Source organism: Myotis nattereri (assembly GCF_964212035.1).
Source record: "Myotis nattereri genome assembly, chromosome: 4".
Taxonomy (NCBI): domain Eukaryota; kingdom Metazoa; phylum Chordata; class Mammalia; order Chiroptera; family Vespertilionidae; genus Myotis; species Myotis nattereri.
In genome coordinates, this window is record NC_138079.1 from 32,553,653 (window position 1) to 32,568,642 (window position 14,990).

The 14,990-nt window shown below is 38.5% G+C and overlaps 1 protein-coding gene across 1 annotated transcript in view; it reads left to right on the forward strand.

Annotated features, from left to right (window-relative positions):
* IPO11 (importin 11) overlaps positions 1-14,990 on the forward strand; it is a 134,999-nt gene that overhangs the window by 96,020 nt on the left and 23,989 nt on the right. The window contains exon 27 of the mRNA XM_081089105.1: positions 10,815-10,936. Within this exon, the coding sequence (XP_080945231.1) occupies positions 10,815-10,936 (122 nt within the window). The remainder of the gene's footprint in view (positions 1-10,814; positions 10,937-14,990) is intronic.

A 14,990-nucleotide genomic window follows, 5' to 3' on the forward strand; every position in this document is an offset into this window, starting at 1 on the left:
CCAAGGCTTATTAAAAAAATACTGTATTAAGTTGCATTTCTCTGATGATTGTTAGTGACTTTGACCATTTTTTAATATGTCTCTTGTCCATTTGTATGTCCACTTTAGAGAAGTGTCTATTTAGGTCCTTTGCCCACTTTTTAATTGGATTGTTTGTCTTCCTTTTGTATGATTTCCTTATATACCTTGGATATTAAACCTCTATCAGATGTATCATTGGCAAGCATGTTCTCCCATGCAGTGGGCTTCCTTTTCATTTTGTTGATGGTTTCTTTTGCTGTGCAGAAGCTTTTTATTTTGATATAGTCCCATTTGTTTATTTTCTCCTTGGTTTCCTTTGCCCTCGGATATGTATAGGTAAACATATTTCTATGAGAGACGTCTGAGATTTTGCTGGCTATAGTTTCTTCTAAGATTTTTAAAAAATATATATTTCTTTATTGATTTCAGAGAGGAAGGGAGGAGAGAGAGATAGAAACATCCATGATGAGAGAGAATCATTGATTGGCTGCCTCCTGCACGCCCCCCACTGGGGATCAAGCCTGCAACCCAGGCGTGTGCCTTTGTCCGGAATCGAACCTGGGACCCTTCAATTCGCAGGCTGACACTCTATCCACTGAGCCAAGCCAGGCAGGGCTCTTCTAGGATTTTTATGGTTTCATGACTTACATTTAAATCTTTTATCCACTTGAGTTTATTCTTGTGTATAGTGTAAGTCGGTGGTCTAGTTTCATTTTTTTTGCATGTATCTGTCCAATTTTCCCACCGCCATTTATTGAAGAGACTATTTTTACTCCATTGAATCATGCTCTTGCCTCCTTTGTTAAATATTAATTGAGCATAATGACTTGGATCGATTTCTGGGGTCTCTCTTTTGTTCCATTGATCTATATGCCTATTCTTGTGTTAGTACTAGGCTGTTTTGATTACAGCGGCTTTGTAGTATAACTTGATATCTAGCATTGTGATTCCTCCAACTTTGTTCTTCTTTCTCAAGATTGCTGCAGCTATTCGAGGTCATTTTTTGATTCCATATAAATTTTTTGGAGTATTTGTTCTAGATCTGTGAAATATGCCATTGGTATTTTAATAGGGATTGCATTGAATCTATAGTTTACTTTGGGTAACAGAGGGACATTTTAATGATGTTAATTCTACCAATCCAATGAACACGGTATATTCTTCCACTTGTTTATATCTTTCTCTGTCTCTTCTTTCAACATCCTGTAGTTTTCCAAGTACAAGTCTTTTAGCTCCTTGGTTAAATTTACTCCTGGATATCTTGAGGTATCACCTCACACCTGTCGGAATGGCCACCATCAACAAATGATAAGTGCTGGTGAGGATGTGGAAGAAAGGGAACCCTAGTACACTGCTGGTGGGATTGCAGATTGGTGCAGCTATTATGGAAAACAGTATGGAGTTTCCTAAAAAAATTAAGTATGGAAATGCCATTTGATCCAGTGACCCCACTCCTAGGAATATATCCTAAGAAACCTGAAACACCAGTCAAAAAGAATGTTGTATGCACCCCTATGTTCATAGCAGCACAATTTATAATAATAGCTATAAATAGCCCAGGTGCCCATCAGTAGATGAATTGTTAAAAGAGCCGTGGTACATGTACACCGTGGAATACTATGCAGCAGTAAAAAAAGAGATAGCATGGAGGGACCTGGAGAGTATTAGGCCAAGTGAAATAAGCCAGTCAGAGAAAGACAAGTATCACATGATCTCCCTCATATGTGGAATCTAAAGAACAAAATAAATCCAGAGACATAGAAGCACAGTACAGACTGTCAAATCTCAGAAGGAAGGCGGGGATCAGTGAGAAGAGATTAACCAAAGAACTTATATGCATATATGCAAAACCCATGGATGCAGGCAATAGTGTGAAAGGGTCAAGGGGAAGAAAGGGGTTCATCTGTAATACTTTCAAGAATAAAGTTAAATTTAAAAAATACTGTAACTAAAACCAGTTACTGCAATAAGTATGGAATAGGTTCTTAAGTGATTTGGTTACTTGAGACTATCTATAATAATAATCTATAATAATAAGAGAGTAATATGCAAATCAACCAAACAGCAGAACAACCGTTTGGATGACCTTCTGGACAACCACGCTATGACACGCACTGGCGCCAGGCCAGCCAAGGCGGTGTGATGCGATTGGTTGGGGGGCCCTGCCATCGCCCAATGATTGCCCCACAGAGGGAGGCCCAGGCCACCGGCCAGTGACGCTGTGGCAGGTGTGCGGGGCTGTCCAGTGATCACCCCGCAGAGGGAGGCCCAGGCCAGTCAAGCAATCGTAACCCCACACCTGTTGCCCACAGAGGGTGGTGACTGGTGGGGAGGAAGGGGAGGCAGCACCGCACAGATGGCAAGCAGATGGCAGCAGTAGGTGTGGGGCCAGCTGCTGGTAGCTGGGGGAGGGAAAGCCCTGATAGGCCTTGATCGCCAGCCAGGCCTAGGGACCCTACCCCAGGGGTCCAGGATTGCGAGAGGGCGCAGGGGGGCTGAGGGACAGCCCTCTGTCCCCGTGCACTAATTTCGTGCACCAGGCCTCTAGTGTACATTGTATTAAAATGTGGTTTTTATGCTGTAAGTAATTATTCTGTTAAGATTTATAAAACATAGAAGGTGGAATGTACTTGACTGATATCTCTAAAATGTAGGCAGTTCATGAAATCTTTTAGTTTGTGGGCTAAAATATATATATATTTCCACTTTAAGGAAATCCAGAGTAAGGAAGTACAAATTTTAGAATGCATAAGGTTTTTCTAGAATTAGACTAATCTAATTAGAGATACCAGTCTTTGTTTTGACAGATAGGAGAGATTTTTCTTTAGCTTTATTAAATTTAACTGTGATGTTAATGTTAAACAGTTGAATTTGTTCATTGATTTTTTTAAAATATATTTTTATTGACTTCAGAGAGGAAGGAGAGGGAGACAGAGAGAGAAACATCAATGATGAGAAAGAATCACTGATTGGCTGCCTCCCGCAAGCCCCCCATTGGGGATCGAGCCCGCAACCCAGGCATGTGCCCTTGACCAGAATCCAACCCAGGACCCTTTAGCTGCTCCCCTGCTGGCCTGATTGATGCCTAACTGCTCCCCTGCCAGCCTGTTTGCCCCCAACTGCCCCCCTACCAGCCCAGTCGCCCCCATCTGCCTTCCCCTGCAGGCCTGGTCCCCCCCAACTGCCCTCCTCTGCTGGCCCGGTTGCCCTCAACTGCCCTCCTCTGCAGGCCCGGTCACCCCCAACTGCCCTCCCCTGCCAGCCCTGTCACCCCCAACTTCCTTCCCCTGTCGGCCTGGTTGCCCCCAACTGCCCTCCCCTGCAGGCCTGGTCACCCCCAACTGCCCTCCCCTACCGGCCTGTTCACCCCCACTGCCCTCCCCTGCCGGCCTGATTGCTCACAATGTCCTTCCCTGCCAGCCATCTTGTGACGGCAATCTTATGACGACTTGGGGGTGGGGCGCGAGGGCCACCTAGGCTTTTATTAGTATAGATTCTCCTTTTAGTTGGATTTCAAAGGAGCCAGCAAATGCATATGTTCAGTACTAAAGTTGTTTTTACAATGTCAGCATGCTACTGGTATGAATAACTTGATTATAAAGATGCAATCAGCCCAGCTGGTGTTGCTCAGTGGTTGAGTGTCCACCTATGAACCAGGAGGTCTGGTTTGACTCCCGGTCAGGGCACATGCTCAGATTGTGGCCTTGATCCCTGGTGGGGGGCATGGCATGCAGGAGGCAGCAGATAATAATTCTCTCTCATCATTGACGTTTCTGTCTCTCTCCCTTCCTCTCCGAAATCAATAAAAATATATTTTATTTTTCAATTAAAAATATATTTTAAAAGAAAATGCAATCAGGTGTTTGCAGCTGAATTTGACTAATATCTATTTATCTTTCTATAAAACTAAGACTGAATTCAATTGTGGCTTAAATATGTCTTTGTTTTCTAGAAACATTGTCATCTTATTCTTTCTGGCAGTATTCTGTAATTTATAGTTTATGAAATTTGGGGAGAGTGAGAAGTTTTGGTAACTTACTCCAAATTTTCCAAATTCTTTACCTAAAGAAGATGAAGAATTTCCTGAAGACCTGCCACTTAGACCATAAAATTTTTTTTTTTAAATAACCAGTCCTAAGTGTTTGACTGAAAACTGCATACATCTTTCACATTCTAGATTGAAGGTACTTTTTAATTTCTGCACAATGAACAACTGTTTTATGAAATCTTCTGTAAAAATGGCATTTTATTTCTTGAATAGCAGTTGGTATGAAGGTTAGACTAAGTTAAAATAACACTTAGAGAGAAAAGATCATCATTTGCCTAAACATTTTATTCTGCTTTGCAGGGGATATAATGCTATAAGATTACTTTATTTTTATAAAAGATGTATTTATAACTTTCATTCTTTAAAGGTGCTCAAAGTGGTGGAACCAGTTGGAAATAAAGTTCTTTCTATAGTAGGTAATTGTATTTAATTAGTATCAGCATGATTAGCTTGTAGCTGCACTTCCTGGGTAGAATATAGCAAACATTATCAAAGTACAGAAATCCCAACATCTTTTTATTATATGCTTAAGGAATATTTTGATTTTAGAAATTAGTTCTCTGAAAATAATGCAGAATTTTTTATTGCTTCATGATTTGCTATAAATGTTGACATTTACAGTTGTCCTGTTTCTGTTTTTGCGACCTTACTATTTACTTCAGAGAAACTAGTTGAGTTTTATAATATGTGCATGTGAATTTGTCATTGCCTTGTTTCACATCTCTTCGGTGTCTTTCTTTAAGAAATAGGATTAGGCCCAAACTCTCTCTTGCAGGTTTGCCTACACAGGCCTGCCATAATCTGCTTCTTTAGCCTTATCTCTTAGCCTCCCTTTAGAACTCCGTGATCCAGTCTTCCAGTGCTCAGAACATTTTCATTTCTTGCAAACACCTTTCTCCCTCTTGCTTCAGAGTCCTCATATACAGGCTATTCCCTCTACCTAGACCTCTTCCTCCCAGCCTCTGACTTTCCTTTAGTTGATTCCTGATCTTTTTTTATTCTACCTTAAAAATAAACTCCTGGATAATTTAGCCTCAATCCCTCAGATCTTTTTCAGGTATTCCTATAATATTGGGAACTATGCATTTATCATCAGAGGTATTTGCTCCATCCTAGCTCTGGTCCTGCTTATGTATTCCCAGGGTCTACAGGCTATGGCCTATGGGTCAGATTCAGCCTGTTGCTTGTTTTTGTCAAGTCTATGAGTCTGAATGGTTTTTACATTTTCTAATGATTGAAAAAATAGTAATATTTTGTGACATATAAAAGTGAAATTTTATATTGGAACAAGTTCATGCCCATTTGTTTACATATTTTTTATGACTGATTTGGGGTGTTAAGTTATTGCAGCTGAGACCTTATGGCCTGCACAGCCTTAAATATTTACTATCTGGTTCTTTACAGAAGATTGCTGAAACCTTGCATTCTAATTGCTTGTTTAATTAAGTCCACACAAACTCACTGGTTTTATATGCTATTGAATATTTTTATAATAAAGGAAATAAATGTAAGTTATAAATAAATAAAATTAGACTATAGAGATATCTGTCTTTGCTGATTGCATCTTTATTTCAACCAGAAAATATACAACCAAAGCAAATATTACTATTGCTTCAGTTGTATATATTACATTTTAATGATAACTTGATATTTTTACTTTTATAATGGTTATAATTTGTTTTTTTAAATCTTGCCTTCTACATATTAATTGCATGCAGTAAACCTGTAGAATATCTGTACTATTTGTTTACAAACTGAATATGAATTGAAAACACGGTGGTATAAATCAGAAGTTACAAAATTTTCTTGGTTCATGGTTGTGCCTTCAGTGTATTACTAATATTTTCAAAGTGCTCCTGGGCCAAAAGAAAAGTATCTAGCAGGTCCTTTTATTAAGAGGTTAGGTCCAGCCCTAACCGGTTTGGCTCAGTGGATAGAGCATCGGCATGCGGACTGAAGGGTCCCGGTCGAGGGCAGGTATCTTGGTTGCGGGCACATCCCCAGTAGGGGATGTGCAGGAGGCAGCTGATTGATGTTTCTAACTCTCTATCCATCTCCCTTCCTCTTTGTAAAATATCAATAAATTATATTTTAAAAATACTTAAAAGAAGAGGTTAGGTCCAAACAAGTTAACATGTATTTATATCTTAATAATTTATATCTTAATAATCTCAAGTGTAAATAATTGTCTTCAACTAATAAGCGTTTCTTGACCTTTTATTTTTTTTTAAATATGTGGGAGCATTTTTTGGGGAAAAATATAGAAGCACTATAGTAGACAAGGGTAAAAACCTAAGGTTGATTTTATGTTACCAAATCCATAAAGTAGAGTTTTTGATGTTAAATGCATTTTTTAAAAGGTGCTAGGATGGATTTATAAGTAAATCCTGAGATTCTTTTTTTTTCTGGATGGGGGGGACATCAAGGAAACTAACATTTATTAAGTATTTTTATTGCTCCAGGTTTTTACATATTTTATTTATTTATTTATTTATTTATTTATTTATTTTTGAATATCAAGATTTATTTATTTAGTGCTTAAAGTATTACAAAGAGTATTACATATGTCTCCTTTTTTTTCCCCCCCTTGACAATCCCCTGGCCTCCCCTACCCCCCAGTGTCTTGTGTCCATTGGTTATGCTTATAAGCATACATACAAGTCCTTCATTTGATCTCTTACCCCCCACCCCTCCCCCCAAACCCTCCCCGGGCTTCCCGCTGTAGGTTGACAGTCTGTTCAATGCTGCTTTGCCTCTGTATCTATTTTTGTTCATCAGTTTATAATGGTCTTTATTATCCATAAATGAGTGAGATCATGTGGTATTTTTCTTTCATTGACTGGCTTATTTCACTTAGCATAATGCTCTCCAGTTCCATCCATGCTGTTGCAAATGGTAAGAATTCCTTCGTTTTTCCAGCAGCATAGTATTCCATTGTGTAGATGTACAACAGTTTTCTAATCCATTTATCTGCTGATGGGCACTTAGGCTGTTTCCAGATCTTTGCTATGGTGAATTGTGCGCTATGAACATAGGGGTGCATATATCCTTTCTGATTGGTGTTTCTGGTTTCTTGGGATATATTCCTAGAAGTGGGATCACAGGGTCAAATGGGAGTTTCATTTTTAGTTTTTTGAGGTAACTCCATACTGTCTTCCATAGTGGCTGCACCAGTCTGCATTCCCACCAGCAGTGCACGAGTGTTCCCTTTTCTCCCCATCCTCTCCAGCGCTTGTCGTTTTTTGATTTGTTGATGATAGCCATTTTGACAGGTGTGAGATGGTACCTCGTTGTTTTGATTTGCATCTCTCGGATCATTAGTGACTTTGAGCATGTTTTCATATGTCTCTTGGCTTTCTGAATGTCCTCTTTTGAAAAGTGTCTATTTAGGTCCTTTGCCCATTTTTTGATTGGATTGTTTATCTTCCTTTTGCTAAGTTGTATGAGTTCCTTATAAATGTTGGAGATTAAACCCTTATCGGTGATAACATTGGCAAATATGTTCTCCCATGCCGTGGGCTTTCTTGTTGTTTTGTTGATGGTTTCTTTTGCTGTGCTGAAGCTTTTTATTTTGATGTAGTCCCATTTGTTTATTTTCTCTTTAGTTTCCAATGCCCTGGGAGCTGTATCAGTGAAGAAATTGCTTTGGCATATGTCTGAGATTTTGTTGCCTTTGGATTCCTCTAGTATTTTTATGGTTTACAGTCTTACATTTAAGTCCTTTATCCATTTTGAGTTTATTTTTGTGTATGGTGTATGTTGGTGGTCTAGTTTAATTTTTCTGCATGTATCTGCCCAATTTTCCCAACACCATTTATTGAAGAGACTGTCTTGACTCCATTGTATGTTCTTGCCTCCTTTGTCAAATATTAATTGAGCATATTGGTTCCGGTCAATTTCTGGGCTCTCTATTCTATTCCATTGATCTATATGTCTGTTCTTGTGCCAGTACCAGGCAGTTTTGAGAACAGTGGCTTTGTAATACAGCTTGATATCTGGTATTGAGATCCCACCTACTTTGTTCTTCTTTCTCAGGATCGCTGCAGCTATTCGGGGTCTTTTTTTATTCCAGATGAATTTTTGGAGAGTTCGTTCTAGGTCTGTGAAATATGCCGTTGGTATTTTAATGGGAAGTGCGTTGAATTTATAGATTGCTTTGGGTAGTATGGACAGTTTAATGATGTTGATTCTACCAATCCATGAACATGGTATGTTCTTCCATCTGTTTATGTCTTCCTCTATCTCTTTTTTTCAGTGTCCTGTAGTTTTTTGCATATAAGTCTTTTACCTCCTTAGTTAAGTTTATTCCTAGGTATCTTAATTTTTTTGGTGCGATGGTAAATGGGATTGCTTTTTTAGTCTCTGTTTCTCTAAGTTCACTATTGGTGTATAGAAATGCCATAGATTTCTTGGCGTTAATTTTGTATCCTGCTACATTGCCGAATTCATTTATTAAGTCTAATAGTTTTTTGATGGAGTCTTTAGAAATTTTTTATGTATAGTATCATGTCATCTGCGAATAAGGACAGTTTTACTTCTTTTCCAATTTGGATGCCTTTTTTTGGGGGGGGGGGGGATGCCTTTTATTTCTTCTTCTTGTCTAATCGCAATGGCTAATACTTCCAGCACTATGTCGAACAGGAGTGGTGAGAGTGGGCATCCCTGTCTTGTTCCTGTTCTTAAGGGAAATGGTTTTAGTTTTTGTCCATTGAGTATGATGTTGGCTGTGGGTTTGTCATATATGGCTTTATTATGTTGAGGTATGATCCTTCTATTCCCACTTTGCTGAGAGTTTTTTTTTTAATCAAAATTGGGTGTTGGATTTTTTCATGCTTTTTCTGCATCAATTGATATGACTTTGTGGTTTTTTTCTCTCAATTTGTTTATGTGATGTATCACATTTATTGATTTGCGGATATTGTACCATCCTTGCATCCTTGGGATAAATCCTACTTGGTCATGGTGTATGATCTTTCTAATGTACTGCTGGATCCGATTTGCTAAGATTTTGTTGAGGATTTTGGCATCTATGTTCATGAGGGATATTGGCCTGTAATTCTCTTTCATTGTGTTGTCTTTATCTGGTTTTGGTATGAGGGTGATGCTGGCTTCATATAATGAGCTTGGAAATGTTCCTTCCTCTTGAATTTTTTGGAATAGTCTGAGGAGAATAGGTTTTAGTTTTTTCTTGAATGTTTGGTAAAAGTCCCCTGTGAAGCCATCTGGCCCTGGGGTATTGTTTGCTGGAAGCTGTTTGAAGACTGCCTGAATTTCTACCATAGTTATTGGCCTATTGAGATTTTTAGATTCTTCTTGATTGAGTTTTGGAAGGTTGTATTTTTCTAGGAATATGTCCATTTCCTTCAGGTTGTCTAGTTTGTTGGAGTAGAGTTGTTCATAGTATTTTTTAACAATCATTTGTATTTCTGTGGGGTCTGTTGTTATTTCGCCTCTTTCATTTCTGATTTTGTTTATTTGGGTCCTCTCTCTTTGTTTCTTGGTGAGCTGAGATTCTTTTTCAATCTACATGATCAGTACGTTTGGTTGTATCTTACTTATAGATTTCTATCAGTCATGGTTCTCTAGAAAAGTTGAACTCTGTGTGTGTGTGTGTGCGAGCGCGTGTGTTGTGTATAGAGAAAGGGAGGGAGGGAGAATGAATGTGTGTGTGTGTGTGTGTGTGTGTGTGTGTGTGTACATGCACTCCAGAGATATTTTAAGGAATTGGCTCATATGATTGTAGGGACTAGCAAGTTCTAATTTTGTAGGGCAGGCTGGAAACTCAGGATTTCTGTGTGATAGCCCTTAAAAGTTTGTTTTATTTTTATTATAGTTGACATATAATATTAGTTTTAAGTATACAACATAGTGATTCATCATTTATATGCCTTACAAAGTGATTACCACTATAAGTCTAATAACCATATGTCCATCATATAGTTATTACAACATTATTGACTATATTTCTAGGCTGTACATTACAACCCTGTGATTTATTTTTTAACTGGAAGTTTGTACTTCTAAATCATTATCCTTCCATTTCCTGCCTAAGCCCTCATCCCCCTCCTCTCTGCAATAATCATTTTGTATCTATGAGTTTGCTTTATTTTGATCATTTGTGTGTTTTTTTATTCTACATATAAGTGAAATTATATGGTGTTTTTCTCTGTCCAACTTTTCACTTAACAGAATATTCTAGGTCTATCTATATTGTTGCAAATGGCAAAATTTCATTATTTTTTATGTCTGAGTAATATTCCATTCTATACATGTATTACATTTTCTTTGTATACTCTTCTATTGATACATAGTCTTAAAGCAGGATTTCTCCTTTTCTGGAAAACCTTAATTTTTGTTCTGAAGACTTTAAACTGATTGAATGAAGACCAACCCACATTAAGTAGGGTAATCTCCTGTACTTAAAGTAACACATTGTAAATGTTAATCAGATCTATAAAATACTTTTACAGCAGCATCTTGAACAAACAACTGGATACCTAAGCCTAGCTGAGTTGAACAAGTAAATCTATTTAGTTCTCAGAATTAATTGACTCTCAAGATTAATTCAAGTTGAATTATGGTTTGCTTAAATTATTCCTTTCTGGTTCAAGGCTTGCCCAAATTCTTATATTCTAATTCTGTGGTTGCTGGAATTGAACTTTAATCATGCCTTATGAGATTTTAGCCTATCCACAAGTAGATAGTATTTCAAATATTTTGAGATGCCTCTTGGTCTTTCTTTCAGATGGATCAGCTCTTGGGGAATATGATTGAAATGTGGGTTGACCGTATGGATAACATTACTCAGCCTGAAAGAAGAAAACTTTCAGCTTTGGCTTTGCTTTCTCTTCTGCCATCTGATAATAGGTGAGGAAACATTTTCTTAAAATTTGCTTCTTTAAAGCATCAAAATATTAGCACTGTTTTGGCCATTTGGAATTGCTGTGTGTTTCTGGACAGTGTTGTTTAATGTATATGTATGCTAATTTTGTTAGTAGATAATGATGTGGCCAGTGTTAGTCTAGATCTAAAAATATGTGAATGGGAGTGGTCGGCACTGCAATTTAATGGTCATATTCATTTTTCCAATTTATTTGATTCTTGTCTGAATTTCCATGTTTTAAAATAACCAGATTTTATTAAGGTACTCTTTATATTTAGAGGACATTAATAAAATCTTTATATATAGAGGCCCATGACATAATTTAGGAAGATTTATATTCACATACTTTAGTGCCGTTGTCGGCAAACTGCGGCTTGTGAGCCACATGCGGCTCTTTGGCCCCTTGAGTGTGGCTCTTCCTAAGCCTTAGGAGTACCCTAATTAAGTTAATAACAGTGTACCTACCTATATAGTTTAAGTAAAAAATATGGCTCTCAAAAGAAATTTCAATCGTTGTACTGTTGATATTTGGCTCTGTTGACTAATGAGTTTGCCGACCACTGCTTTAGTGGAAGGTAATATTGAAGTCAGCAGTATTACTATTGCCTATTATAATCTTTCTTCTACTTACAACTACATAGTTGTTGGAGTTCGGGGAAAGTTTTCTCCCTTCCACATACCCAGTGATGTTCCCTGGTTAATTTCTCATGTAATAGTAACTTCCTGTTCCTGTGTTTCTTTTAGACTTCGCAGTATAACATTTCCCTTGCCTAAAATAAGCAGGTCTAGAGAATAATATTGGTAATGTTTTTCTTAACCAGGCTAAATTGGGAAATGTTATTTTCCTCTCCTTTCATTCTAATGGATTTTCAAAATCAGAAATATATTGTTCTAAAGCAGGGTTTCTCAACCACAGTTCTAGTGACATTTGGGGCCAGATGATTATTTGTTGAGGGACAGTCGGTCCTGCCCATTGTAGGATACTTAGCAGCATCCCTGGCCTCTATCCTCTCAATGTGCCAGTGGAACCTCCCACCTCCAGTTTAGGAGCACTGCTCTAAAGAATGATCATTGAGAAACTATTAATCTCTTTTACCCTAATCCATCATTTCTGGTTCAGAAATTTGATAAAAGACTTAGACTTTATAACCACACTCAAATCCTAGTTCAGTTGTGAATGACAGTGGTCAAGTAACTTAACTTCCCTGTGCTTACCTTTGCTTGTTTTTAAAATAGGGATACTAGTAGCATCTTTCCGATAAGGGTATTGTAAAGGTTAAATGAGTTTACATATGTAAAGTCAAACTAGACAGATGAGGTTAGTTGTTATTATTTTGCTCTTTTCTTTTTCTCTTCCTCATTTATCCATCTATCATTCAGTTACCTTAGTACAAAGTTCTAAAAGCTTAAGTCTCTGTACATGCATTCTTTTTAAATTCAGTACATTTTTAGTATCTGTATCTATTTATTAATTCACTTAAAAAATGTGTTTTAACCACCCATTTGCTAAGGAATGTCACCTCTGCTTCATGAAGTTTTATAGTATTGTGCATTATCTCCAACTTAATGATAGATGAATTTGCTTATGTGTACTCTATACAGTCTTATTATATCTTCTTGGTCACTTTCTGAACATAGTGCAATCATTTTTTTGGTTGTTCAATTGTGCAGTACAATTGTTTTGTGTCCTTTTGTTTTAGGATTTCTTTGGCTATAATAATTTCAAGTTTAAATTTTCTTCCTTTTTTAGTGTCTATAATATTCCTACATGGAGTAAAGTTTTCTTCAGCTAATTTTTTATGTGAAAATAACGTAATTTACACTTTCCTCTTTTAATGGTTTCCAAAGAGTTTTCCTCCAAAGCCATATATTAAGCAAAAATTATTTATTACTTGTAGATGAGAGCAATCAAACTTTCCTTTGATCTGTTCTCTAAAATAGCAATTCATCCTCCATTTTTAAGAACACATTTTTTTTTATAATGCAGTTCTAAGAATTTCAGTTGTGAATAAGTTTCTCAGAGATCAAGAATTTTAAATTTCACTTTTTTTTAGACTAAAGAAGTCACCAATGGAGTATTTTTTTTAAATTAAATTTATTGTAATGACATTGGATAATAGGGCTGATCAGGGGGTTGGGGTGCCGCCACTGTCACACTCAGGGCAGGGCCGATGGGGGGGTTATGGCTCTACCCCGTAACACACAGAGCAGGGCCCGTGGGGGGGCGGGGGGGTTGGGGTGCCGCACCCTGTCACACACAGAGCAGGGCTGATCAGGGAGTTGGGGCGCCGCACCCTGTCCCAAACAGAGCAGGGCAGATAGGGAGGTTGTGGCCCCGCCCCCTGTCACACATAGAGCCGCAGGGCGATCAGGGGGTTTGGGCACTGCCCCCTGTCACGCTGATCCCGGTGCCGGGAGGCATATTACCCTTTCACTATATAGGATAGAAGCCTGGTGCACAGGTGGGGGCCGGCTGGTTTGCCCTGAGGGGTGTCCTGGATCAGGGTGGGGGTCCCTACTGGGGTGCCTGGACAGTCTGGGTGAGGGGATGATGGCTGTTTGCAGCTGGTCACACACCCTTCAGGGTGGGGTCCCCACTAGGGTGCCTGGCCAGTCTGGGTGAGGGGCTGAGGGCTGTTTTCAGGCTGGCGGGTGACTGAAGCTCCCAACCGCTCCTTTTTTTTCTTTATTCTGGGCCAGCTTTAGCTCTGGCTCCAGCTCTGAGGCCTCTGCTGCTGAAAGCAGGTATCTGGTTTGTTTGGGTTCTATAATCGAAACATTGTATCAACTCCAGCTCTGAGATCCCATCTGGCTGAAAGCAGGTTTCTGGGGTTTTGTTTAGCTTCTGTATTTGTAACAATGTTTCAAACTGCAAGCTCATAGGCCAGCAGCGGCAGGCGGGGAACGTTGGAGTCCTCCGTCACTGAAGCAAGCAAGCCTCATGTTAACTTCAAGCTGCCTGGCTGCCGGCCACCATCGTGGCTGGCAGTTAATTTGCATATCGCCCTGATTAGCCAATGGGAAGGGTAGCGGATGTACGGCTAATTACCATGTTTCTCTTTTATTAGATAGGATGCTGCTATTATTTGCGTATAAGTTTTCATGTAGATGTGTGTTTTCCTTTCTCTTGGGTGTTGCTGGGTCATATGATGACTCTGTTTTGCCCCTTGAGGAACTGCCAGACTGTCTTTCATAGTGGTTCTAATTTCTCTATGTCCTTGTCAATACTTGTATCTTTTCTTTATTATTATAGCTATGTTAGTGGTTATGACGTGGTATCTGATTGTGGTAGGTACATTTTTTAGCTGGTTTGTTGCACCATTACTTACTTTTGGGACTCTTAACATGACACAAAGACTTTTGACTATTAGTGGATTGATTAACCTGTCCAGATTTTGGACAAAAGCATACAAATTTAATATGGTTTACATGACACTAGCTTCTTAATAAAGAAATGAAGACCAGGAGATATTGTTAAACTTCTGTGTTTTTATGGGGTTGATGCAGAGTGGATGCAAAGTTGTGGAAAGATATAAGGGCAAAGGGTATTAGGTAAGTGTACTGAAGTGGAAGAAATTGTGTTTTGGTCAGAGTCCTTTTGTCTTTGGAGATCAAGATGCTCCTTTCTTCCCAATATAGGGAGGGCTTCTCTCACTGAAGGTTTTATCATCTGTTTCAGGGGTGAAGGGCAGAGGGTATGGGGGTGTAGCTGGGAATTGGAGGGTCACAGAGAGACCTTTTTGTTTCTGCTGTTTTCTTAAACTCTTTTGCTTAAAATATTCGATGTTGCTACAGTTTGAGGTAGCATGTCCTGAACCCCATATATCTAAGTTGTATTATACAATTAAAAAACAATAGCCAGTCACAAAGGATATTTGAGAGAATTGTAGATCATTTGATAAAGACCTGTTATCCAGTATGTACCTCTGTGTGTGTTTTTTATTGTCATAGAAAGATAGTGCTTGGTATTATATAAAGTACTTAATATGGAAGTCATTCATATTGTTATCTGAAGTAATTGTTGTCTTGATGTGAATT